The 27,500-nt window shown below is 38.5% G+C and overlaps 2 protein-coding genes across 2 annotated transcripts; one reads left to right on the top strand and one right to left on the bottom strand.

Moving 5' to 3' along the window:
* Positions 1-379: 379 nt before the first annotated feature.
* On the top strand, positions 380-8,119 carry LOC149297818 (myelin expression factor 2-like). The gene is made up of 18 exons (XM_089488348.1): positions 380-501; positions 1,354-1,562; positions 2,591-2,643; positions 3,401-3,408; positions 3,493-3,586; positions 3,963-4,154; positions 5,116-5,269; positions 5,445-5,494; positions 5,576-5,639; positions 5,807-5,896; positions 6,020-6,067; positions 6,152-6,220; positions 6,465-6,569; positions 6,652-6,750; positions 7,172-7,240; positions 7,316-7,512; positions 7,597-7,648; positions 7,956-8,119. The coding sequence occupies exons 1-18, from the start codon at positions 380-382 to the stop codon at positions 8,117-8,119; spliced, it is 1,839 nt and encodes a 612-aa protein (XP_089344474.1).
* Positions 8,120-11,462: 3,343 nt separating this feature from the next.
* LOC149297817 (sodium/potassium/calcium exchanger 5-like) lies at positions 11,463-26,009 on the bottom strand. The gene is made up of 8 exons (XM_089488282.1): positions 25,838-26,009; positions 22,875-22,958; positions 22,491-22,594; positions 21,748-21,848; positions 20,720-21,003; positions 19,939-20,145; positions 14,434-14,535; positions 11,463-11,785 (listed from the first exon to the last, which is right to left on the bottom strand). Exons 1-8 carry the CDS (start codon positions 25,902-25,904, stop codon positions 11,463-11,465), a joined length of 1,272 nt encoding a protein of 423 aa, XP_089344408.1. The 5' UTR covers positions 25,905-26,009.
* Between the last annotated feature and the right edge of the window lie 1,491 nt (positions 26,010-27,500).

Genomic DNA, 27,500 nt, shown 5'->3' with positions numbered 1-27,500 from the left:
CACTAAATTTTATTCCTAACAAATAATGGCTCCCATATATGAATATGGTTTCAAAATGAAGCCCTACTAGTCGAGAAAAAATAATACATAATTTGTGTGAATATACTAATGCAGAAGAAATAGAGTACACGGTTGAAGAGTGTTAAATATCCCTCGTTCTGAAAAACCGAGTACGGAATATAGAACGGTGTGCTTTGTCTTGTTCTTTGTAACCAATAGGAATAAAGTTATTTAAAACGAACAGGAAAAAAAGCGCAATCTGGTCTCGCGAGAGTTCTATTTGATTACGCAGTTGGAGGAGAAGAGGTATTTCGGCCTTTTGAAATCTCGCTGCGCTTCCTGTGCTTTTGTTGTGTGAGGTGATCTAACAGCGGTGAACATGGCCGATATCGACCAACAAGATTCCCAGGACGCCCTGAATAACAGCGGTGAGAACAGTGCGACCGAGGAGCAGGCCGACAACAGCGCGGGAGAGGAGGCCCACTCCAATGGCGTCAAAAAGTAGGTCCACACAGCTGGACGGGAAATGGCCGCCAGTGTAGTCTTAGAGGAGGCCGGTCCGAGACTAGCAACTGTACGAATGTTCCGAGGCTATGTTACGGCGTATAGCTGTGCCCGTGACCTCGGAGCGGGACCTTAGCTTGTAGGCCTTTGTCGGCTTTGTTGTTTCATTGGCCTCCGATGTATTGTCTCAGTATCCCTGCGCTTCCGAGACACCGTAGTTAAGGTTACAGCTCCGTTTCGCTTAACGCACGTATTATTCGTAGTCTCTATGTACTAGTCGAATGATTCATATTGTGCGTATTCTCTCCAAGTGTTGCCTACAAAATGATGGGGACGCTCAGCAGGGCCAATATTAAAATATCTAGTGAAGGCGATCTTCTCGGTTTGAGCAGTAATACATTGTTCCTATAGCTATTACTTTAGTAAAGTGTGTTATTTCACATGCATGTATTGCTGATGATGTTGGTAGAGCAATGTTGTTTGCTTACAAAGTAACCTTTGAAGATGAAGGCAGTGGTCCAAAAGCAGCTCTGGATCTGCAGCTTCTTCTATAGGTAACATTTTAAAAGTGTCCATTAATGTGCTTTAATGTATGTTCTTTGCTGGTGCGGCTCTGCGAGACGCTAAACACTCCCTTTAATTGTTTGGAGCCAAAGTTAAATATCAGCATTACAGACAATGATCAAGAAATGGTTGGTGGTTTAAAAATCAAACAAAAAGCATCCCGTGTGTAAAAGTGGTCTTATCAAAACATCAGCCAATGCAACATTGCTGTAGTTATAAGACCCCCTTTGAAACTTGTTACTAGAATAATAGTTTTAAGGGTAAAAGCTAACATTTGTTTTTAAGAGAAAATGAGGAGTCTCCAAAAGAAGAAAAGACATCGCTTAAGGAAAAATCTACTGGAAACAGGAAGACCAATAGGTTCCATCCATATGGTAAAGAGAAGCAGTCAAGCTCTGGAGATAAGAAGGGTCAGAGCCGGAATAGAGTATTCATCAGTAATATCCCGTATGACATGAAGTGGCAAGCCATCAAAGATCTCATGAGGGAAAAAGGTAAACATTAGCATCACTGTGAATGTGAGTCCATCACAGAATTTCACATTTGTCTCAACTTAATAACCTGCTATTGCTTAAAATGCAGGGTTAATAAATTGAGTGAACAAAAGATTAGTAGTTTTATATATGCAGTTTTTTATGATCCAGAAATTGTAGATGCATGCCTCACTTTTTAGCTGATAAGTTATTCACTGTACTTATTTATTAATATGCTTATCTAGGCTAAGCATACTGCATCTCTAATAACTGGCTATTTAATGGACAGTATTGCAACATGACTTGTATCTATTATGTAGACCTATACAGTGGGTACAATTAAAGGGTCCTTCGTCTGTAGTGCCACAGTGTTTTGCAGTTTCATTCGTGGCCTGTTCCTGTTGAATAGTGAAACTGGTTGTGCAATTTTTCCCTCTTATTGGGGGATAGTATTGCCTCTGCAAATATATATATATATATATATATATTATGTTCAATCCAAACCCCCTGGCTCTGATAGATTGTTTTAATATCTAATTGATGAACTGTCTCTGGTGTATCTGTTGTAAGGTGACATGACTATTTGATTGGTTTTATCATTGTATTCCCTTGCTTGTAGTTTGCTGTGAAACATCTGACTTGTAAATTTGGATCTTAAGGCAATTTTTACAATTGAAGACATTCAGGTAGAAAGTCACCTTAAAACAGCTGTTGTGAGTTGGCTGACCAATGTTTACATGATGTGGCTAAGGTCCAGTTCTGCATCTGAATTTGTTCACCAACTATATCATACTGGCCAAATATTATATATAGTAACAATGAGGCTAAAATTTGGTACTTTGTATTGCTCTTGATTTAATGTGGCTGCTTTGCATTTATTTTTTTGAAAAGTAGCTAACTTACATAGACAGAGGAAGTATGTTGGTCTGGGTTTGATTGTTGGTGAATAATAGGTTATTTTGTAGAGTTGTGCACAGGGCACAGTAAAGAAAGCTACTGGTCTTAAATGCATTGTTTCTTGGTATTTTCCCTTTGTATGTCTTATGTAGTTGGTGAGGTTACATACGTGGAGCTCTTTAAGGATGCTGAAGGAAAATCAAGGGTAAGTGCCGTGGGCAAAAATCTGCTTGAGGTGTTAAAGTCCCTCAGCAGTGTTCTGTAACATTTGTATAAGTATTTTTTGGGAAGTAAGTTTCATTTTCACATACTGTATTGAAGTATGACTGTTCCAAGGTGCACAGTCTGTTTATACCTTCTAAATTACATGAGGTTGAAAGTGACTAACTGCATCTTCATTGTTCTCAAACAAGTGTGCAGCTAAACACTTAATGCAGAAGGCTGTCAGTTTCTGATTATTGGACTATTAAGTGCTTTTTAAGTGCTATTAAGTTCCTTGATAAATCTCCCTGGCAATGTACTGTTACTACTGGTATTGTCCTGAATATTTTGACACTCCTGTTGTGGTTTGCAGGGATGCTCAACAGTCAGTGATGTGAACATTTGGATACCTGAGCTAGACTTTTAGACTGAAAATGAATACGCTTGTTAAGGCTTAGTTTGCTGATGAGAAAAATCTTTGGGCATGTGGAAGGAGGATAAAATTTGTATCCCTGTCTTCTCTTTGTTTACTGGAATTGGTTACAAACTTTCAGCCATAAACGGGTAGAGGGCCATAGAAAAAAAAATCTTATACATTTCCATTTGCACTGTTTTTTAGAGCTAGCTCTAAGTAAACAATTTTATATGGGTATCCCTGTTCAAAGAGCTATCTTGTATATTTATCCCATGTACAGTTCCATAACACACTGTTAATTTGTTTATTTTCCTCCTTTTATTTTCGCATGTTATCACGGATATAGGGTTGTGGGTAAGTGTCTATTTTATTGTTCATTTCAAGTTTCTTTTCTTAAAATTTGTTTGAGTTCCTGATGTATTTATTCCTGTTTTCCAGGGTTGTGGAGTTCAAGGACATGGAATTTGTTACAAAAGCCCTTGATGTAATGAACAAACATGATCTAAACGGAAGACCCCTTAACATTAAAGCAGTAAGGATGTGTAAACATTTCCATTTTACCCAGTAAATCCTAATGCCATACAATCCTCTATTTAACATGTTCCTATGTGCACCCTTTAATCACAACAAGCTGTTTGTTAACCAGGCGTTCTTTTGATTAAAGAAAAGATGTCAGTGGCCTACAATGTCACTTTATCAGTCAGTAGGGAAAATATAAAACTTTAGCTCATACTTATGTGAGGCCTTTTTAATATTTGCTGGGTAGTATTCTTTATGGACGAGTGAGCTAGAAGTGTGTTGTGTACATGGCTATCTAGTATTATGTATATTAAAATTGTAAATTTGCAACTGTTACACTCCAGAATCTAATGGCAGTTTAAGTAAAATGTAGACTCTTTATCTTTTAGGATCCAGATGGAGACCATGCTCGAAGGGCTTTGCAGCGTGGAGGTGTGCCTTTCCCTGCAGGGCATAACTCTGAAATGGGTCCTGGAGCAATGAGTCTCCCACCTTCAATACTAAATAATCCTAACATACCACCCGATATCATCAGTGCTCTAAGAGCAGGACGACTTGGAACAACAGTCTTTGTTGCTAATGTATGTTTAAGCTAAATATACCCGTGCTAATGTTTTAAAATTGTTATATACGCACACGTCTAGAATTAAGTCGGCTCATAATAAAGCAGAGCCAGATTCAGAACTACATCCCTGCTAATGTTATGGGTAATGGTCACTGCTTGTTTGTGACCTGCTGTGGCTGTTCTTTCTCCTTTGGGATTGTCATACAAGCCATGCCAAGGACGGTGTCTGAATAAGCTTCCAAAGTATGTTTGGAAATGTAGCACCATATTGTTGACATAGTTATAGCTTTTTGTACTGCATGCGTGAATCTTATCCAACAGTGCTGTAAACAGTTAATGTGACAGGACAAACAACTTAGATGACCCATGTGAATGTATTTTTGAGCATTAAATACAGTGCTGTAGTTTAGCAATTTTGTTTGGGGTTCCCTTCAAAATGTTTTTTTTTTTTTTCTCCTAAATCTTCATGGAATTGCTCATTAAGGGGGGCTCCAGTGTATCTAATAATAAATTCATCCATAGGCATTCATTTTAAGCATAAGGCAGTATAATAAGGAGTTGGTATGCTTGTCTGGTGGGTTAGGTTAAGGTAATAGCTTGGATTGCATACATATAACAAATATGCATCTAGAAACATTGGATTGTGAAAGATATACATTTTTTTAAATGGAAATCACTATTTTCAAAATACTATATGATGGAGAGAGGTCTTTATAGCATTGCATTGGTCCCAAGTGCTGTGTAACACTAGGCGGAGGGTAGTATGGGTGCCAGCAGCGTCTATATGCACTATAAGATAATTGTGAAAACCTTTTCATATGTCGGGTTTGCTTGATTGTGAAAAAAAGTTTGACACTTAAAATTGATTTATTTTCAAACATAATTTACGATGTACATAATCTATATTGGGCTGTGTCTTTTGTTTCCCTTGTATTCAAATCAAAAACAATAATTTAAGTGTTTTCCTTTTTTTTCAGCTTGATTTCAAAGTTGGTTGGAAGAAATTGAAAGAGGTTTTTAGTATTGCAGGAAATGTAAAACGAGCAGACATTAAGGAGGATAAAGATGGAAAAAGTCGTGGAATGGGAACAGTTACTTTTGAGCAAGCAATTGAAGCTGTACAAGCAATTTGTATCCTTTTTATGTTGGACAAAATATGCTTTTCGTTTTAGTGATAGTGGATTATTTAAATGCACAGCTTGTTTGTGCAATTAGCTATTTTTCTCTATCACAGAATATTACTCTATAGTGTTAATCTACAATGCTGTTGACCTATGTATCTGTTCCTTAACATATATGCTTTCAGCTATGTTTAATGGACAATTTTTATTTGATAGACCTATGCATGTCAAGATGGTAAGTAAGATCTTTCCAACCTTCATGATTTTATTACCCCCCCCCTTTGGAATTTTACTTACGTAAACATTTTTACAACAGGATGACAAATCCATCCCTCATGATGATTTCCATGCAGTAGAATCTAAAACTCCTCAGCTACCTCGTAAGTATAATTCCATTGTTGGAATGGCTTTTATCTGACATAATTCTGAATGTTGCCAATTTGCTAAAGGTTTAATGTACGAACTGTAGATTGCATCAGATCTCAAACTCATCATGTTGTGAAGAAGTTATAGAAAAAAAACAAAAAAACACTGCTTATATCAACAGGCGGGCTCGGTGGTATTGGAATGGGCCTTGGGCCAGGTGGCCAGCCGATCAGTGCAACACAAATGGGAATGGGAAACATTGCACCTGGAGGTAGGTGTATGTTAAGAGAAAATAATTTGCAAGATAAGTGTAAGCCAGCTGCAAGAAGTGCTGGCTGTCTGTAAAATATTGCAAAAAGTTGTATCTAATGTGTGAATGTTTTTGACTTTTAAGGTATGGGTATGGATGGTCCTGGATATGGCGGAATGAATAGAATGGGAGGTAAGATTACTCAACTTAAAAGTTTACATTTGACAGTTTTGTCCTTTTGACTATTGTAAAATTGTGTTTGTTTTTCTGCATTAGCGAGTGGATTTGGTGGCATGGAAGGAATTAATAACATGGCAGGATTTAGTGGAATGAACAGAATGACAGGTATGAAGGGGTCTATGTATAAAGCACTTAATAATTAGCTTTTGTAGTAAATACATTACACAAATTGCTAATGTTGGCATTTTTCCCTTAGTTGATTGAAAAACAAACATCTGCATTATATTAAAGATTCCTTTGTAGGACATGCACTTTTTCCCTCTGGAACTTAAGACAAAAAAAACTTCATACCTAGACCCCCCCCTTTTTTTGGTTTGCGTATCTTAAATGTTTGTTTCCTTTTGTGTAGGAATGGGTAGTGTGGATGATTACAGAGGCAGTTTAGGTGCTGGCATGAGTGGAGGCATGACAAGCAGCATGGCAGGCATGGGCAGCATGACCAGCAGCATGGGAGGTAAGCTGCTGCCACAAAATCACAGCCCACTTGGCTGCACATCAATAATGTTTCGCAATATCATATTCGCTTTGTTTTCCAGACATGTATCGAGGAGGAATGGGAGGCAGCTTGGACAGAGACTTTGGTCGCAGTGATATCGGCTTAAGTCGTGGATTTGGTGATTCATTTGGAGGAATGAGTAAGAATTCCTTGTGTTTTTGAGGACGTTTCGCTTAAAAAGTTGTCACTTTTTTCAAATCATTATCTCTGACTTAATGATTGGTTGATTCAAACCAACTTTGTAAAAAGTGGGATGAGAAGAAAGAACTTGGGAAAATGTATTAGATAATGCTGGCCATGTCACCCTTAGACATGGATCTCTGGATTCTCCAAAACTGACAAAATGCCCAAGCTGTTGGTATTTTTCATTGCTTGTAGTACATTCTTTTTTTAAATTAAACTTTGTAGATGCTTATTGTTATGCACCCCTAATTAGCCACAAAACATTGTACAATCTTTCTCAGTTTGCTTGTACACAAAGTAAAACTTGGTTAGGGTTTTTAACTTTTTTTTTTATACAAACATCCCCATGATTGTAACACACAATTCACTCTGTTTAGGTGGTGCTATGGTTGGAGGTTTTGGAGGAATGGGTTCTTCATCAATGGGCCCCCTAGGATCCGGAATGAGTAGGTTTCATTATTGAGCTGTTTAGTTTCTCTCAATGTAACCGGTAGGTCATTAAAAAATAAAATTCATTCCAGGCAGTGGTATGAGTGCTGTAAATAGCATGAGTATGGGTCTTGGCATGGACCGGATTAACACCAACTTTGACCGAATTGGAGGTGGCTTGGACAGAAATATGGATATGGACAGAGGTTTTGGAGGCTTTGGTCCTGCCCAGATGGGAAGTGGCTTGCGGGACCGGGGAAACAAAGGATGCCAAATCTTTGTCAGAAATGTAAGTAACAGTTTTATAATGTAACATACCTTGTCCATGGTATTATATACAATATGTAATATATATATTTGTATTTCATTTTAGCTCCCATTTGACCTTACCTGGCAAAAACTGAAAGAAAAGTTTAATCAGTGTGGTAAGTATTGTAATAGGACTGCCACAAATAGTGGTATTGGGGAGAGTCAAACTGAGGTCTTTATCCATTTCTTTTCCATGGTAGTATGTTTTGGTCATTGATTTCTCATGTGTTCTGTTGGAAGAGTCTTAAAGCAAGGGTTTTAGGGTCTTTGAAAGATTTGAACATCTCTTACCTGTGTCATAACATTGAACTCCCTACTGCTCCAACACAAAGCGAGTAGGCGTGGTTTTCATTTGTTGCTTGCTTACATTGTTTTTATTATTTTGAGTACACTTTGAAGATAATACCCTCCTTCTTTTTCCAGGGCGTGTAGTTTTTGCAGAAATAAAAATGGAAAATGGTAAATCTAAAGGCTGTGGTACCGTACGGTTTGACTTGCCAGAAACAGCAGAGAAGGCATGCAGATTAATGAACGGCATAAAGATAAACGGCAGAGAAATTGATGTCCGCTTAGATCGCAATGCATAATTACCTGTTTTGTCTGACAACATTCCCATATATGTTTAGTTTTTGGTACATTTTTAGTAACTGAGTTGGATCTACAAAGGCTATTTTTTAGTCTTAAGACTTTATTAGTGTGGTGTTTATGTATTTTTTTTTTTCTTTGAAACACCATGTCTTAGTCATTCAGTTTAAATGAATGGACACCGTTTTTAAATAAAACCATTTTCTGTCATCTAGTTTCCAGAGTATGCATTTAATGCTGTATTTTATTTTTGTTTGAGAATGTAATAAATTACTCGCCATCTTTACGATATAGAAAAATGACCAGTTGAACTATATTGGTTTGCTGCTTAAAGTGTTCACACTATTCAGTCCCTTTTGGGGAGAAGCAGTTCTTCTGCTTCTCCCCAGAACTGTGAGTTGGAGTCGGTATCACTGTCAGTATGTCTGTCCTATAAAAAACAGCAGCATAGCTTATTAAACCAAAATACTTAACCGTATGGATTTAGATATACTTGCGTTTACCATGCTTTATAAAGGGCTAGTATAGGTAGGATGTAAGATTGTTCTCCCTTCCTGTGGCTAAAAAGCTAGACCTCAATCACTGGAAGTAGTTTTGCCTGCAGATTTATGCAGACTGGAGAAACCTTTCAGGTTTTTTTTTTGGTTTTTTTTGATAAAACTCTGTCCTGGGAATCCTGTAACTGCTTACATTCTTTCATATTGTCTTGTATTCCGGGAGCAATCGGTTATTCTTTGGGTAATGAAAAGCATTAGGTTATTCATCTCGCTACAGATGTGCAGATATTTCAATAGTGCAGTCCTGGCACCTAGTTAAGAATAGAATCAATATTGGTTTTAGCTAAGAACAATATGGCGCAGGGTGTTTGCATCAAGCATCAGTTTTTTTAAAAGCACCAAGAAACTTGCACAGCTTAGAAAAGTTCAGGAAAGGGTAACGGCTTAAAGCATAAAACAAACTATGCAGATGTTAGAATGGGAAGATTAGGTGAGCCTCTCGTATACACATAATGGGGTCTCTAATACACTGATCAGCCATAACTTTATGACCACCTGCCTAATATTGTGTAGGTTCCCCTTTTTGCTACCTAACCGTCCCAGACCCGTCAAGGCATGGACTTCACTAGACCTCTGAAGGTGTGCTGTGGTATCTGGCACCAAGACGTTGGCAGCACATCCTTTAAGTCCTGTAAGTTGCAAGGTAGGGCCTCCATCGATCGTACTTGTTTGTCCAGCACATCCCATGGATTGAGATCTGGGAAATTTGGAGGCAAAGTCGATACCTTGAGCTAGTGTTCCTCAAACCATTCATGAACCACTTTTGCTTTGTGCCAGGGTGCAGTATCCTGCTGAAAGAGGCCCATGCCATCAGGGAATACCGTGCACATGGCCTGCAACAATGCTTAGGTTGGTGGTGTCAAAGTAACATCCACATGAGTGTCAGGACCCAAGTTTTACCAGCAGAACATTGCCCAAAGCATCACACTGCCTCTGCCGGCTTGTCTTCTTCCCATAGTGCATCCTGGTGCCAGGTGTTCTCCAGGTAAGCGACACACATGCACCCGGTCATCTACTTGATAAATCATTCATCAGACCAGGCCACCTTTTTATGCTGACGTGCCCATTGTAGGCTCTTTTGGAAGTGGACGGGTCAGCACGGGCACTCTTAACTGGTCTGGGGCTACGCAGCCTCATACGCAACAAACTGTGATGCATTATTTGACACCTACGAGAACCAGCATTAACTTTTTTTTTTAGCAATTTGAGCTACAGTAGCTTGTCTGTTGGATTGGACTACACAGACCAGCCTTCGCCCCTCACGTGCATCAATGAGCCTTGGCCACCCGTGACTGTCGCTGGCTCACAGATTGGACCACTTTTGATCAGATCAGGAGCACACCGCAAAAACTGCAGTTTTGGAGTTGCTCTGACACAGTTGTTTAGCCGTGACAGTTTGGCCCTTGTCAAAGTCGCACAGATCCTCACGCTTGCCTGTTTTTCCTGCTTCTACATCAACTTTGAGGACAAAATGTTCACTTGCTGCCTAATATATCCCACCCACTGACAGATGCCATATCATCTGGGTTAGAAAAAATAAAAATCTAAAGAATATCTTTAATTTAAACATACCAGATTCTCTTTAACCTCTTCATAATATTTTGTTTCCTACTCTAGTGACCAATTTTTGGCTTTAACGGTTTAAGCACAAGGTTGTTTTTTTTTTGTTTAGTACACCCACATTTTTCTTATAGAATTTTATATCTAGAGTTAATCATAGTACAAATATTAAAGCAGACCCCCCCCCCCCAATTATTTCTCACATTCCACTGCTAAAGAAACCACCCACGACAACAATTTATTCCTTTCAGGACCAATGTTTTTTCATACCCTAAAGACTTGAGTTTTTTCTTTTATCCATGTTTGATGTACTCATTCAAATTATATATGATTTTGTTCAGGACAAGTAGAGCCTTCATTTAAAAACAGAAATACAGTAAAATATTACATGAAACCACCTATTCTAGCGGTACAACTGTAGCACATTGTTAAAAAAATGTGTAGTACAGTATGGATTGAGTTACCATTCAGCGATCTCTTGTAGATTTTAGATGCAAGCAATGTCCCTTGGCCCCAATAATTTTTTATATTTTTCATTTAGTCCAATTTATATATATATATATATTTTTTAAATAAAATTGAGAAGCGAGAAACTGTTTTTCTCTCTCCTCCACTTGATCTGTCTGTGCTGATCACAGTGATCAGAAAGCTCAGTCTCCCACTCAGCTGCATGGAGAGGTCCACCCTTATTGTGTCCACAGGGGGTTGAAGGGATTATGTTCTTCAAGATGCTCCCTTAGTACACTATTTTATGGGTTTTTTTTTACTGGAGATTCCATCAGTGCTCTGTAAAGATCCCAGGGATCTCTCCTGTAACCGGGTGTCGTCATTATTTTTAATTGTATTTTGTTAGCCATTGAAGAATCTGCTAAAAGGGCAGATTCAGTCTTTCACTTGATCTCCCTTGTACAAGCAATTGCTGGTGCAAAATCTTTTCAGTGCCATAGTGCATTCTAAGGCTGTTAAGGAATTAAACAGGGATTGTCTATGTAGTCACTTCAGCGATAACGTGTTCTGTTGTTCATAGTGGTATATTCTTGCAGACTCACATGTACTAAAGGTAACTAATATAGCTACCTTCAGCTGGGCTAGAATTGAAGTGATAGATTGACTGATCCTCAAGTGCTTGGGAAATTAGTATGAGTTAATAAGGCTACATTTAAGTGTCCCATTTTAAAATGTACCCAAGCACACACACAACAAAGGCTATCCCTTGGCATCATTTTTATTAGTCTCCGCAGGAGCGTATAGGAATATTTCCTATAATGCCAAGCTCATACAAGATTGATAATGTAGCAAAAACCAAATACATTAGAAGACAAGCAACGCCCAACTTCTTATCAAGCTTCCAACCATTTAAATGAACAGCAACAAAGATGAAGATGATCGAGAACAGGAGTGATATGGTTGTGTACGTTAATCCACTGCTATTTACTTCAACAGGTGTTGATCTATCTACAAAGACTGTCTTAATAAACCAAGGAACTCCTAAACAGAGCATATCAAAAACATTAGACCCCACAATGTTGGACATGGCCATGTCTCCTTTTCCTGTTACAAAAAAGAAGAAAAAAAAGGATTAGTTTGACAGATATTAGCAATAACATTTAAACTTACTTCAGTACCACTCAGCGTAGAAGGTGACTCCTAGTTTTGAAGTTGGTACCCTACCTTATTTCCTGTTTATTGGTAGCAGAAACATGTGAACGTGTTAGGTTTAATTTTAAATATAGATTCACATGTTTCACTGTGTTCTCAGTTTAATGTCTTATTCTCTGGAGGCACATTGAGTTTTTCATCTATATAGTTAGCATTTGAACATGGAGGATTTGTAGGAGGAGGGGGTGGTCAACTGTGTCAAACCTTTAGGAATTCAAGGTTTGACACAGTTGACCACCCCCTCCTACAAATCCTCCATGTTCATGACATCCATTACACAGCCTTTTCCTGTCTTAAGGCTAGGTTTCCACTTGGGTTTTTGTCCTGCGTTTTTTTTCTTGATGAAAAACGCCAAGAAAACTGCCACTGCATTTTCCTGCGTTTTGGCGTTTTTTTCTGGAGTTTTTTCTGGCGTTTTAGCCTTTCTGTGGAAATTGCTTTTTTTGACCTTAGGCAGTTTTTCCAGCCTTTACAAGTTAGAAGTTTCACCCAGCTAAAAGGGATTAGGATAAATGGCAAGTATCTGCCCCCTGATGTCATTTACTTGGTAGAGTTCTACTTAAACGCCCCGGCGGACCCTTTTGTCACTTTTCTGTGGTTTGTAAGGCATGCTTTATTCCGAATGTCTGCTCTTCTAGGAAGATTGGCCCCAAATGATGGTGCAAATTGTTTGCTGTTGATTTTGGCACGCAGGATCCAGTTGATGCGTCGCGTATGTTTGTTTGTAATGGCATGTTTGTTCCAAATGGTGTAGAATTCAATATGAACTTTGTTTTGTGTGAAACTGTTTGTTTCCAGCCTATTTCTCGTAGGACACACAGATACTGGGTCCATCCTCTGCATTGTAACTGTGGAAAAACGCCATAAAAAACGCCAAGGCAATAAACCCACATGGCTTTTTCATGGCGTTTTTTCTCTCCCATAGACTTCTATTGGAGAAAAACGCCAAGATTTCCTTGCAAAAAACGCCAGAGTGTCAACATGCTGCGATTTTGAAAAACTGCCACAGAGCCCAAAAAAGCAGAAAAACGCCAAAGAGGACTGAAAAAACGCCAAACAAAAAAACGCCAAGTGGATATGGCATTCTGCGATTTCCTATTGAAGAACAGCTAACATCTGGCTGCTGCGTTTTTTCACTAAAAAAACGCCAGGTGGCGCTATTGGCGTTTTTATGGGCGTTTTTAGCTCAAAAAAAACAAGTGGAAACCTAGCCTAAATCCAACCTCTGACCATTATTTTTAGTGTTCCATTCACTGGAGCTAGCAACCCTTCCCTACCACTACCCGTTTCTCAGGGCTCAGTTCTTGGGCCTCTACTATTCTCCATCTACACCTCCTCCCTCAGACAACGGTTATCCTCCTTTGGCTTCCATTACCACCTATATGCAGACAACATCCTAATCTATATTTCCTCTCCTATCCTTTCGATTCACCGATTGTCTTTCACGAATTGCATCATGGATGGCATCCCATTACCTACAGCTCAACACCTCCAAGACTGAGTTTATGGTAATCCCGCCATCAGCTCTGTCCACAATTCCTGACATATCTCTTATTGTTGACAACTCCACTATCCTACCAACAAAGTTCACTTCCTTGGTGTCACACTTGTCTCTCCTCTCACCCATCCCTCACACAGAAAACAAGAAATATTAATCCACTCCCTTCTAACTGGTTTCCCCCTTTTCAGCCTTTAACTGCTCCAATCCATCCTCAACACTGCACCTAGACTAATCTTTCTCTGTCACTATTCCTCATCTGCTGCTCTACTATGCGAATTGCTCAATTGGCTCCTCATACCCTACAGAATCAAATTCAAGCTTCTGACTGACTTACAGAACCCTTAATAACTGCATCCCCTATTTTGCTACCCTCCTATCCTAATACACCCCTAACTGCCCTCTCATGACTTGTGTCTCTTTTCTACTTTCCCTACCTCTTCTCACTTCACCCACGCTGTACCCCTTCTGTGGAATTCCCTTGTGTCCCACAGACTTTCTCCCCATATGAAACTTTCAAACGCTCTCTGAAAACCCACCTTGAAGAATCGTACAACCTTTCCTCCTAACACTCTCAGCCATCAGAACAATCAACAACCACTACAGATTATCCTGACCCTATTAACTCCTCCCCATCCAAGCAATCCTCTCCTACCGTTTCACTTTCCCCTCAACCACCGACTAGATTGCGGTTTCTATTTAAATGATTTTACTGATTGTAATACTTTTTTTCCCCAGACATAACTCTATGAACCATTTTTGTACTTATTTATTTATTTACAAATTTATCACAAAGCTACCGTGCTCTGCCCTCTTATAGACTGGGCATTTGTATTTTATCCTGATACCACTAAGTGGGGCAGAAACGGTCGGATAAGTAATCGTATGGCTATCTACACCTGCACAGAAGAACACATTTTGTGCTAGTGTGTTTAACATTCATGACAGCTATTGAACAAATAGCTGTTCCTTGAAATATTTGATTAAACCACATACACTTTCACTTAAATGAAATATTGATTTAATAAATGTAGAATTCTACCTTCTCTTGCCACAAGGACACTTGCAACGGTGTCTGGAATACTTGTTCCTGCAGCTAGTAAGGTGAGTCCCATTACAGTGTCTGGAATGCTTAAAGTTTCACCTGCAATAGACGAGGCCAGAAATATTATTAGTTCTGAGGAATCCAAGTGGTTTTTTTATACACAGAAGTAACAGTACAACGTTCTGAGTTCTGAAAGACAAATGTAACTATATTTAGTATAAAATGTTGACCATCATAGGGTATTCTCACATGAAAGGATTTGCTTATTACAGCTCACACAAGCTTGGATGTGAGCGTTGGATACGGTTGGCAGCTTTGTCAAGATGTGTCTCATCGACTTCAACACCAACTCTACATTGGCCTTCCATGGTAGGATCTTAACATGAACTTACCTGCCAGCGGGTTCAGCTGCTCAAGGAGGCTTGTAAATTTAAAGGGACCACACCGTTATCATATGCATTAAAGTGCATATGATGGCTGAGGTGTCCCTTTAAGTGTTCTAAGTGGAAACTCCAATACATACTACAAACCTTGTAGCTCCCATCTGCTAGATGGAAGCATACAGGACAATATTATGAACTATGCCAATATGATTTCAATTAAAAATAAAACAACTCAATACAGAAGTGCAGTTTCTTGTTTCGTACATAATTGGTATACCATACCTGTTAGCTATATGGGTTTCTATATTAAAAAAAGAAACTGCAATGGACAAGTACTTAAACATTGCATTTACTTAAAAAAAAAAATACTAGGTAATCCTTTGCAACAGGTCAAAAGAAACTCACTACTTTCTGTGTTCATTGAATTATGTCCCTATTAAGGCTTTACTCTCACTATGATAATTCAAACAGTTGTCACAATACATTTGTGGTCAGCCATTCAAAGACACACTCTGTGATTTTGTTCCCTATGTTATTCTACTGTGATTGAGTGTTTTCATTTTTCAAGAAGACACCAAACTGAAAAGGTGCTACTCAAGGGTCACTTTTGGCTGCAAAGGAACATAGCTTTCTGCTTGCCGATTACTGTCACTTTAAAATAAGGCTGAATATAGAAAAGATGGCACTTTTGGATTGCAATTATATTTATGCCCAGAAAAATAAGACAAAGTACCCCATTTCTGTGGTTGACATTTCAAAGATTAAGAATTCTTGAGCATATAAATCTAAAGCTGGAAGTTGCTATGGACCATTTAGCAGTAGAAGTAGAAGCTGCATATTCATATGCTGGTGTTATTTATGAAAAGCACACTGTTTAAAAGGCACTATTTCAAATCCGTGCCTTGTCTTATTTACTAAAGCAGGTCTGCCTCTTCCAATAAATACACAATGACAAAACTGTAGTTTTATGGCACCGGAAGAGGCAGAGACTCTTGTCATTTCACCCTTGGCTGCTATTTACAGGATCTCCCGAGATAAATGTCTGACCTGCAAAACAAGAATCCAAAAGTGGAATTGTCGCTTATCTAGAATATGATCAGATTTCTTTGCATGGGGCATAGTATAGGTTAATTCATTAAGGGAATTAAAGCATGCAAATGATAGACCTTTATTTGATGCCTCAGTCTTATGTTTATGTCTAGAAAACGTGGCTATAAGGTAGGTGAAAACTGTTCTTTTTTTAAAGTGTTTGTTTACTACCCAGAATTATTCACTTACTGTGCTGATTTGTCCAGTGTCAAATATTAGCATGGACTGTCTTGGAACTTTAAGCTTGAGCAAGTTATCCAGCTATGGAGAACCTGCAGCTACCTCTGTGCCTCCATCTATTTCTAGCATACCTCTAGGATAAATTAAATTCCTTTTGACTTCAGTAGACTCAGGAGAAACTCTAGGGTACCTTTGGCATCCTTGGAGAAGCCCATAATCTGCTGGAACATAAAATGTACTGCCCTTATGGTTGAGTAGGTTACAATGTCACCAGCATTTATGCATCCACAGTGGAAGGTTTTACCCCCGCTTCTGAATAAAACAGATATGTGTTTGTAATTGCAGCTAAATGCCATTAGAGCTGCCTTCTTCCATCTATAAAAGTCTCACCTAGTGTGACTTCATTACTAGCAGCAAAGTTGGCGATGTTCATAGCACAAAAACTGCAGATATGTCTATGAATATATTCAATATATAATATATGACTTTAGTAACTACACGCCCTAATGGAATGCCCTCGGTCAACAAGAAACCAGTTAGGTGTCATCAGCACCTCCATAATGTAGGCTTATGGGTAATGCAAGATCTACTTGTTGGGTAAGGTGCATTGCCCCAGCACAACATCTCAAACAAGAGTGCTGTATGTCTTACTATACCGAAGTATCTGGGTGTAAAGGGCCTTATAAGCTTGTTAAAAATTTGTCCAGCAACCCTTGCAACCAGCCAGGGGAGGGCTGGCACCTTCTGGCTTGGGGGGCAGGAAAAGCCAAGTGGCCCCCCAGCAACAAATGCACTAGCGCACACACTCGCTTTCACACTGAAATATACTTGATCCATCACACCTCGCCAGAAGCCTTTCTTTATAGCTGCTTGCACACTGTGTAAAACCGTGTGTCTGATTCAAAGATCTAAGAATTGTGACATTATCCTTTACTACAGGGCTATATAATTTGCATATGATTGTTTGTACTCTTCACCAGTCAGAGCTTCCCTCTCCTTCTAATACACATGCTTACATTAGTCACATATCTTTGCACAATGGAGGCAGCATGCAAAGTATGTTGTAGTTTTATGAATGAATAAGTGTATCTGAAAGTTTCTATTACAAGTTTTCTTGTTTTCATAAAAACAAATACAATAGCTACAAACATTCTCCACCTGCACTAAGATACAAAAAAAATATTTTAAAATATTCTCGAGGCTTCTATCTGGATATCTATATAATAATGTTATATTCCAAAGACATTTTCTAACATTAAGCTCAGAGTCATATGGAAATGCCTTTCTAATCAAGTTCTTAAAGTAACTGCATGTGGCAGTAATGTGGGCTTATTAAAGAAGGCATTGCAGAATTCAAGCTATTCCCTATGCTATAGATAACTACAAAATAATAATAAAAAAAATTAAAAAGAAAACAGTTTTGGATAATTCTTTCTAGCAAGCATAAGGCCTTAAAGAAAGGGACTTATAGTAAAGGCATAACTACTGCAATGCCTAAATATGTTTCATATTATAATTACTTGAATTAAGATAGTAAATAATTAGCCATTAAGAATATGATTGTAAAGTTTATAATAAACCTGAAAATATAAAAAAGGTTTGCTTGAAAGAGCAAAGCCCTCTTCTCCTTCCTTACCAGTATGCCTTAATGTGTGTCAATGGTATTTTTCGTTTTCAAAGTTATTGCTAATTGTCACAAAAAATACAAAATAACAGTGGAATAACAAAAGGGAAGTGAAAACCCAACGTTACTAAAATTAACAAAATACAATTACAAAATACAATACAAACAACACACGATAAAATATAGTGGTAAAGACAGAGAAGGGGACCCTGCTCTTATGAGCAGCTTTTAAAAATATATTTATTCACGTTAAGCCTTTGCTTCCAATATGCTAAGCCAGCTGTAGTCAACTTGAAGCGGACAAGTTCCTTGAATTAAATTGTCTACAGTTTCATAACACCTGTGAGTAACTCATATTCTCATTCAAATAAGAGTGACAATAAGTACTTAAAATATTCTGGTTTCTCTCTGGTTTAGCATAGAATCTGTACTTTTATATGCTTACTAAACATCTACTGTAATTTCTAGAGTTGGCACGCTGGCAGTTTATCCCAGAACCCTTGATTTAAACGGTGATAGTACAGCTATGAGACGACTATGCAGTGCAAAGCTAGGTGTAGGTGAGTGACTTACCTGAACAATAACATGTATTATTTAACATCAGCTCTGTAAAAGTATTTCAAGGTGATGTAGAGAACGGGAAAAGGAGTCCACGGTTTCTGCATTAAAAAAATTAAACTTACACTTTAATGTTTCTTATTAACAGGGGCAGGGTGGCCTGGGGACAGGGGGAAAACCACACCCTGGCCATTCAAAATTCTTAAAAACCGTGCCAAATTGGACCAGCTCACTCACTGGAGGCGAGAGTACAGTAGTAATGTCTCAGCCACTCTCACAATGTGCAAGCAGCGATAAGGTGGGAAGTGAGGTGTGATGAGTGTGAGGTGTGATGAGTGTGATGATAAAGTGAGGATATTTTATTGTGTGTGTTCTAGTGTGTATCTTAGTTACTGGGTGGGGGTCAAATGGAATTTAACTGCTCCCAGGCCAGAGGGTGCCGGCCCTCCCTAGCTTAATAAATAACCTTTAAAAGAGATTAACTATTTTGAAGCAAAATAAAAGGATATATAGGATGTATGCAACACCCTACTGGGTACAACAAGGTTTTGTTTCTTTGAAGGAACCACATAAAGTACTATTTAAATTCTACGATATGTTTTGCTTTAAAGGAGTATGGATTGTGTAGATCCTAAGCCTAAACAGTATTAGCACATGGTGGTCAACGTTATGAAAGAAAGAAAACAGGACTCTGCATAACTAGAGTTATATTGTGTATCCATGTATAGAGACCACATTGAATACTTTAGGTAACTAAATGATGTACTACATAATCTGTAGAATATGTCATACGTTTCAACGCTAAACACTACTAAAGTAAACACATAGTGAACGTCCATGTACTGATATGCATGACTGGAAATGTTTTTTTTCTTCTCCTAACACAGCTCGGAGTAATTTGTGGTTACAGAGCTAGGGACAAAAGTTAAAGGAATTAGAACTAAATCCCTTACAGATATTCCTTCATGAAAATTGATCTTCTAGTATTTGATAGCATCCACAATGCATCTTTGTGGATGTGCTTTTCTTTAAGCATCGCTGCAGAGGAAGTAATTTCAACTGAACAGAGTCTGTGCGTTCTAAAACAGTCCCTGCACACTTCAATGCAGCTGGATGAAATAACTCATTTTATTCATTTAACTGCAGTGTTGTGACACAAAGATTGCCCGTTTCCTCCGTCTCAAACCAGCAATGGTGCAGGGAAAGTGAAAGCCCGGCAGGACTCAGGATTGGTGTTTTTAATTTTTTAGGTTGAATGGAGAAGACAATCCAATTAATCCTTTCAGTCAAAGTTTGGCCTCAATCGTTTCCCGTTCTTTGATGTGTTGCCCCCTATTACAGCTGCCTGTGGTGGAGACCTTACAAATGAAGTGAATTCCAGGCAAATTTGGTTGAAGATGAAACTTAGTCTCATGTGACTGAAAAGATTTATAGCCTTTTAAGTGAGGAAGCCTGATGTTCCCCCAAATGTACTTCAGAGTACTGCACTTTGATGAGACGGAACGCTTCCCGATATCAAACGGGTTTCCTCATTTGCGAAGTAGCATCCTGGTGTCTGAAAAGACCTCTAGTCCACATGCAGTGCTTGACAACATAAATGTTAAAAGCATACACTATAACATGTGTTATAACAAAATTGAAAAGTAAAAGGAAGATGAATTCACATACCCACAATTGTCACCATCCAAACTAAAATGTATGTAACTGCAGAAATCCAGACAGCGGACATTACAAATGTCAAAACGAACCACTTTCGCCACATCTTCCTTCTGCAGTCTGGGACAGTCAAGTAAAATAAAGCAGTGATCGGCAAAGACAAAACCCAAATAATTCTCTTCAAGTCGTTTTCTGGCATCGTGAAAACACTTGGTGGGTCTAATGTGAAATAAAGTAAAATAAGTACACAGAAACAAATTGCACCCTGCATAGCCACTGTTACAACCAGCTTTTAAAATAATATGGCAGCATTGACATTTTAAAAACATATTGTAGTTATTTATCTTAAAATATATATATATATATATATATATATATAAATCAGATCAAATATAAATGTGATAGGTGCATATACAATATATATATATAGTGACAATACTATACAAGATCAAAGATACTCTGTCGACTATTAAGTATATTAGAGGTATTAGGTGGAATTGGCACATAATCACACACTGTAAGGTAACTCCCAAAGATTAAGATCCTCTGGAGCCCATAGGCACCTACACACACTGCCACACTTATAATGTGTAACACGACATAGCTAAGACCTACTTCACGGCTACAATAACCTGCACAGTGCAGTTATTGCTAAGAAGCAGGAGGCAGTTCACTGGTTTATCCACTAGCGCACCAGGCCCCAAGAGCCTAGGGCCCCCAGGCACCTGCCAAGTGTGCCTTATGAATGATTACTGCACTGCAACTTTAATTGTCACATATAGAGACTACTCACCTTCTGGAATTTCATTAAGCCCATGCAAACTTATGGAAAGTTGGGAATAATCGGAGTCCTCTTGAAAAATTCCACTGTCTGACCTGGATTGCCGCCGGACAACGTGCATACTCTCTTCCTTCCACCCAAGCAACGGCTGCTGTTCTGTGTTCTCCTCCAAAGCCTCAGCACAACAAGTACAACAAGGACTGAACTTTCTCATCATCCACTGATTAATTTTAATGTTGAAACACAGCACCAATATGTATATGCCATAAACCAAGATCAATGAAGCAGATTCATACCTGAAGGAGAAAATAAGGAGGAGGTTTCCTTGCAAATGTTGCAACAAAATTTTACAGGCAAAAAAACAGATCTGGGTAAGATCTTGTTTAGCAAATTTTATTTCACCAAGAGCATGTCATTTTCACACAGGAAGATATTTAACTCGCGCTTAACCCACTTTTGCCTAATATCATTAAAATGGATCTTGTTATCCAATTAAAATTACTTGCAGAAACCTTCTGTATTATATAAGGGATAGGAAGCCCAGGATTTCCGTCATATCTCCTTGGTAGTCTTTCATGGAAATTTGGTTGTCCCTCTATCAGTCCAATTCACGATTAACCCTACCATATAGGTGGTCTAGGAAACATGCTGGGAGACCTAGGAATGGCCGTACTCATACACAAAGAGCCAACGCAATGTAATGTGATTGTCGATTCCATCGAGCACACAACCCTAAAAAATATCTTATATTCTCAAATAAAAACTTTTTAAATCAGAAAGAAAAACATACCAGTTTATTCAAAAAACATACAGGATTAACAAGCTGAAGTGCAGACTACTATTGCCAAAACTCTCAGCAATCAAAGCAGATAAGAGAGTAATTCAAATAAATATTGTCTGTTTTTCCAGGCTCAGTTCTAAACAATGCCCAAATGCTATGTATAATGGGGTAATATACTTTACATTCATCCAAGCTGTAATTTTGTCATGGCAGCATACCCATTGAATGTATCCCACAAGCAAATTAAAAAGGTACCTACCAGTAAATCTTGTTGTCAAACATAATTGCAATCACTGCTGCTACACTAATTGCATAGGCCGCACAGTCTCTAAATAAAGGCCAACAAGACAGCCTTGATACCTGTGCCAAAAGAACACACATCCAGTTTGACTTTAGTAATCAGCGCCATGCAGCACAGCGAAAATCAATTATTCAGCTATAACAGAGAAAAATTGGTAAGAAATGAAACTTCATCAGTGGTAGAAATCAGGCAGCATTTTGGCTTTTTAACTGCACTCTATATCACACATTGGGAAGCCACAATGGCCAGGTGGCGATAAGACTACAAATTAACTGTGTAGGGTCGTTCACATCCTCAGACCCAGGCAATTTTCGCGGCTACATTCAGGGGAAGGTTGAGTTGCTCTGAGATGGGCCAAGTAGCTCCTTTATAGTGTGCAGCTAATGCAATCAGTTCGCAATTCATTCATTGTTCATCTTGCCTAGGCTTCTACCCCAAGCACATGCTTGCACAAGCTTCCTATGTTCTTAAACTTAAAAGAACACGTTAGCTTTACCTAACTATGTATAAGACATGGTCAAGAAGAAGTCCACCAGGTAGGCATGGCTGAGGACCTTTTTAGCTTTGCATCAGATAATGGTATGATCAGGTTATAGAAAAGGGGGCATAGCAGTGGAGCAGACAGAGATTGACATTAAACTAAGCTTGGGCAATATCAGTGGTCTTAAAGTATTATGTGAAAAATGAGCTGTGTTTCATACCATTGGTGATAACAGGCAACAGGCAGCGCATATTCCCAGAAGGTTGTACACCGCTGACCCTACAATGGTGCTCACTCCAATATCTCCCTTAGTGACAAAAACACCTTGAAAAAATAAAATAAAGACGTTAAATACATTTCAGAAAATGAAAAACCACAGATAGAGCGAATTAAATATCATATATGAAGCCTTGGTTTGATTATTCTAAACATGGTCAATATCAGACCACAGACCATTCTTCTACAACCATAGAGCTTCCTCCTGCAGAACGAAATATATTCTTTTCTTTTTCAATGATACTCTTGGATAAATCTAATTTCTCATTAGATCCGTATAGATTTGGAAAAATTATGACAGAATCCAAAACACTGGTAAGTTAATTACCGAGAAACACCGTGACAAACTCTGGGGCTGAACTTCCGATTGCCATGAAAGTTGCTCCAGCAACATCTTGGGACAGACCAAGGCCTTAAATAAGCAAAGCAAAGCAAAAGGGATGGTTAAAAACAGAATTTAAAGCAATAAAATATACTATTTGTTTAATTTACGATGATCATATGAAACTGCCAGCAAGACTTTGTACAGAAAAACAAGTGCATATATGTATACCAGTGAGAAATTGAGGATTTTTTGGGGGGGAGGTTCCCCTTTTTTAAAGGCACAATTGGAATCTTTTCAAAGTGAGAACGTTTTGTTTTCTTCTGGATCAACAATAGAGTTGAACTTGATGGACTATGTAACTATGTGATAAACAATGCTTGTGCAATCACCATAGAAACCAGTAAAACACTGCTGTAGACTGCATCGCCTTTACTGCAATCATTCTTTAGAACAGTATGACTTATTGAATTTTAATGTGTTGTATAATTACCCTTTTCAACCCCCCCAATTGTTGTTTTTATTCTTTATTTTGATACCATTTGTTAACAACCATTGTATAATCATGTTTCAATACACCATTGTACGTCAGATTATGAGCTAGCAGCACACATAGAGCTCTGTACAAGGCAATTGACAAAAAATTTCTACCGCTGTCAACAAATCTAGCCATCTCCCATCCTACCTAAAAAGGACACAACATAGGACCAAAAGGAAATATCAAGTAATCTACTAGCAACTGGACGCAAGTCAATGTTATGTGACTTTTATGTCAAGATTTTATCATTTATCTTCTACCCTTTCAGTAAAGTAGAACTTCCTTACGTTACCATCTAAACCTCTAGTGTTAGACTATGACCTCTTGTTCTAAATGCTCCTCATTTTAAATAAGCTTGCTCTCCTCCAAGCTATACATGTTAGAATCATTTAATCTTTCCTGATAATTTCTGTCCTGCAAATCCTTTAGGCTTTTTTTTTTAGCTCTCCACTGAAATCCCCCCAATGTGTGAATATCCTTCTGAAGATGGGGTCTCCAGAATTGTACACAATACTCTAGGCGAAGTCTAATTAGAACTTCTAAGTTCTTAACTTCCATTGTCACTGAACAGCTCCCTCAATGCTATATTCTGACTAAGGATTTTTATGTCCCAAGTGCATTATTTCACATTTATCAACATTAAACTGCAGCTGCCAGACCCGTGACCATTTTTCTAATTTACTTTAATCATTTGCCATTTGAGTTGTTCAACCCGAATGTTGCAGACATTTGTATCATCTGCAAAAAGAAAATTAATAAAAAATATTAAAAAGTACGGGTCTCAGTACTGATCTCTGATGTACCCCAACAGTAACAAGTCCGTCCTCTGAATATACATCATTACTACAACCTTCTGCCTCTTCTCACTCAACCATTCAACTATTTTCACATCCAAACCCAAAGACTGCAATTGATTTATTCGAGAAACAGTTTTACGAGGGACAGTGTCAAATATGTTACTGAAATCTAAATAGGCAATATCAACTGCTCCTCCCTGGACTATTATTTTAGTTACCCAGCCAAAAAAAATGAAGTTAGTTTCACAGGATCTCCCTGTATTAAATCTGTGCCATTTATGATCATGTACTGTAAACCATTTACATCCAGATATTTATCAATCCCACCCTTTAGCATGTTTTCCATTAATTTGCCAACTACTGACATAAGGCTTACTGGTCTGTAATTGGGCGAGTCTTCCCTGCTTCCTTTTCTGCCGTACTACAGTTGCCAATAACTCCACCAAAGGATTTGCCAAGATACTTTGAAGATCTTTTAAAAACTGTGGGTATCCTATGCCTTAGAGGTGTTTTGAATTGGTATGTGCTGAATTCTTGCTTTTTTTTTTTGTTAACCTGGCAATTTTCTCCTCAGTGGGTGCTTTGGCATATTTAACAACCTTTATATTTCCTCCCATCTTCCTCATTTTGAGTTGGATTATCGTTCCTAAAAGCTACCCTCTTCTCCTTCAGTATATTTGCCGCTTCTGTCGAGTACCATAGTAGTGTCCTTTTTCTTTTAGTCTTACTAACAAGTTTACCCCTGCCAGTACTTACATACATATTTATTAGGGGTCTGACAGGTGCATATTTGACACCACTATGTCTTCTCGAAGCATGTTGTACATGCCCGCACAGATCTTTTGTTCTTTTCATCTGTTATCATGGTAACATGGTTCCAGCCACACTAGACTGCTTGTTCCATCTACAGATCCCTGCCTCCATACAGGGATTGGACTGTAACTTTTTTTTTTGTTTGTTTTTGACTGGCTGGTTGCATTCTGCCATGTGTTGGTTTCTGCAAGCAATGGTTCAGTGTATAGAAGAGTGTGGAAAGTGCCACCACATATATTATACATGGTTTTCTGTCTAGACCCATTTTACCAAGCACGTATTCCATACGTGATTGACATTCTTTGGATTAATTCCATCAGGACTAGATTGAGAAAAAAAATAGGCTATAAATAATAGATTATATACAAAATAGATTATAGTTCTGCGGCCGCATGCTTCTTTTACATCAGCATAGATACAGCTTGTGGTTACACATATCCAGCAGGCACACTACATTATACTGGATGTTTTTGTAGTCTCGAGGGTGTATGGGTTATTGGGCACCTGTACAATTGGCATTTTCACTGATTTTATATAATATATTGCAAATACACATAAGAAACCGCAGGTTAACACAAGCGTTACAGTTTCTAATTTAACAAGGCTGAATTGGACACTTGTAAAAGTTAATACAGCATTACAAACACCATTTCTAGTAATATTCAACGCCCAAACCATTTACACAATTTGAAATCATGTAAAAAAAAAAAAAAGACAAATATGTTAAGGTTTCCTTGCTTAACATGTGGGTTGTCTAAGCGGAACAGCACCTTTAAGATACCTTTACATGGCATGCAGTGTAACCGCTCTGTAGTACTCACGCTCGCTGATTACTTCCAAAGAGGGGATGAAATAGTCTTCACACACAATTGACACAGCCAGAAACATGTAGAGTATGATTATGAAATGAATAATAATCCCTCCATCTTTTCTCTCCTGGTCTGTAAAAAATCCTCCAGGAAAATCGGATGATGGCGTAAAGATACAGAACGTATCATTCTCTGAAAGAAATAAAAACATAGTTTATCCCACATACATTTACAGCTGGATAAATTATTCTCGTTGAAATTGAATTTCAGCAGAAACAGCTTGAAACGTAATGCATTTGGTGCATTGCAGACAGCATTATTAATCGCCTTCTCAGAATATGGAAAACAAGGGAGTATATCTAATTTTCAGCTCTGCTGCCATAAAGGAAAATGTAAGTTTTTCACGGATCAGAAAATTATTCAAAATATGTTCTCTTAATCTTAAATTTAAGAAACGCCTGCAAGAAAACTACTGTTTTTTGTTTATAAAATATTTTGTGGGCCTCTCTAATATATACACACACACACACATATATATATATATATATAATTATTTTTTTTTAAACACATTTAAACACGGCTAAAATTATATAATTTTCTACAGCTCTGCGTTTTAATTATGTCTGCATATTATACACAATAAACATTACTTTCATTGAAATGAAATGGCCTAAGAGTGTATTAGAAACAAGCTTTCAATTTCGTTTACGGTACTTCAGAATTGTGCCGAGGTAGCAGTTGTTTTTAAATCGAAATCTAACAGACTGTATAGAAAATGATTTTAGAGGTTATAAAATCTCAGAACTGTATAAATACTTCAGACTGTGTAAGTTTCAACACTGTAAAACCTCATGTATATGCTTGTAATGCACAAATCATACATATGGGCTCCTGGGAAAGCAATTGGAGAGAAGGGAGGGCCATAGCTTCATTCCCCTTTGTTTTGAGCATACTGGAAGCGTACGACAGGTTTTGTAAAACTGGTCCAAAACAATTATGATGCGTAGGTAAGGAACCTTTTATGTCCCTCAGATTTGAGGAGCCTGTTGAGGGGAGAGGAAGTCCGGCTGTGTTCCCAGGGCAAGGAGAGGCCTGAAGAAGATCCTTGAGCCAAGTGTGGCAAACAATGTTGGTGTCTATGCCTGATTTCGTCTGTAGGAGGTTTTCCAGAGACTGGCTCAGCTGGGTCTGCCAGGCAGTTTAGGTTAGTGGGTGTTAAGCCTGGTTACCATACCTGGGAACTCTCCGGGTTTGACCCGGAGATTGCCAGGTGAGCGTGGCTCCTCCAATTCTCCGGGTCAAGATCCTAATCCTCTGGGTCGCGGGAGCGGGGTCTTGACACGCCTCAATCCCCGCCCATTTTTCCAATAAATGGGGGTGTTTCCTGCTGCCGTCACCGGGAACGTCGACGTGGGTGGGAACGCCCCCCCCCGACGTCGGCAGGACCACCCGCTAATGTCAGTGTGCAGTCCTGGCCGCGTCCTGCAAGGGAAGGCTCTGGGTAGCCAGAGCCGAGAAGTTCCCAGGTATGCTGGTTAGCCTTGGTGGGCAGAGTATATGCCTGAGAGCGCTCAAATAGATTTTTGTTTTGGGACTTTTAATGAGTAAATCAAAGTCAACATTTGCCAGAAAATCAGTGTTGCTGTGTCTGTCCCAAAAAGTGACTTAGTAACCC

This window comes from Sceloporus occidentalis, unplaced genomic scaffold (assembly GCF_023333645.1).
Source record: "Sceloporus occidentalis isolate IW3139 unplaced genomic scaffold, rSceOcc1.0.p SCAF_37, whole genome shotgun sequence".
Classification (NCBI taxonomy): domain Eukaryota; kingdom Metazoa; phylum Chordata; class Lepidosauria; order Squamata; family Phrynosomatidae; genus Sceloporus; species Sceloporus occidentalis.
Note: the sequence above shows the minus strand (reverse complement) of the source record. Positions and strands in the feature narration are given on the sequence as shown.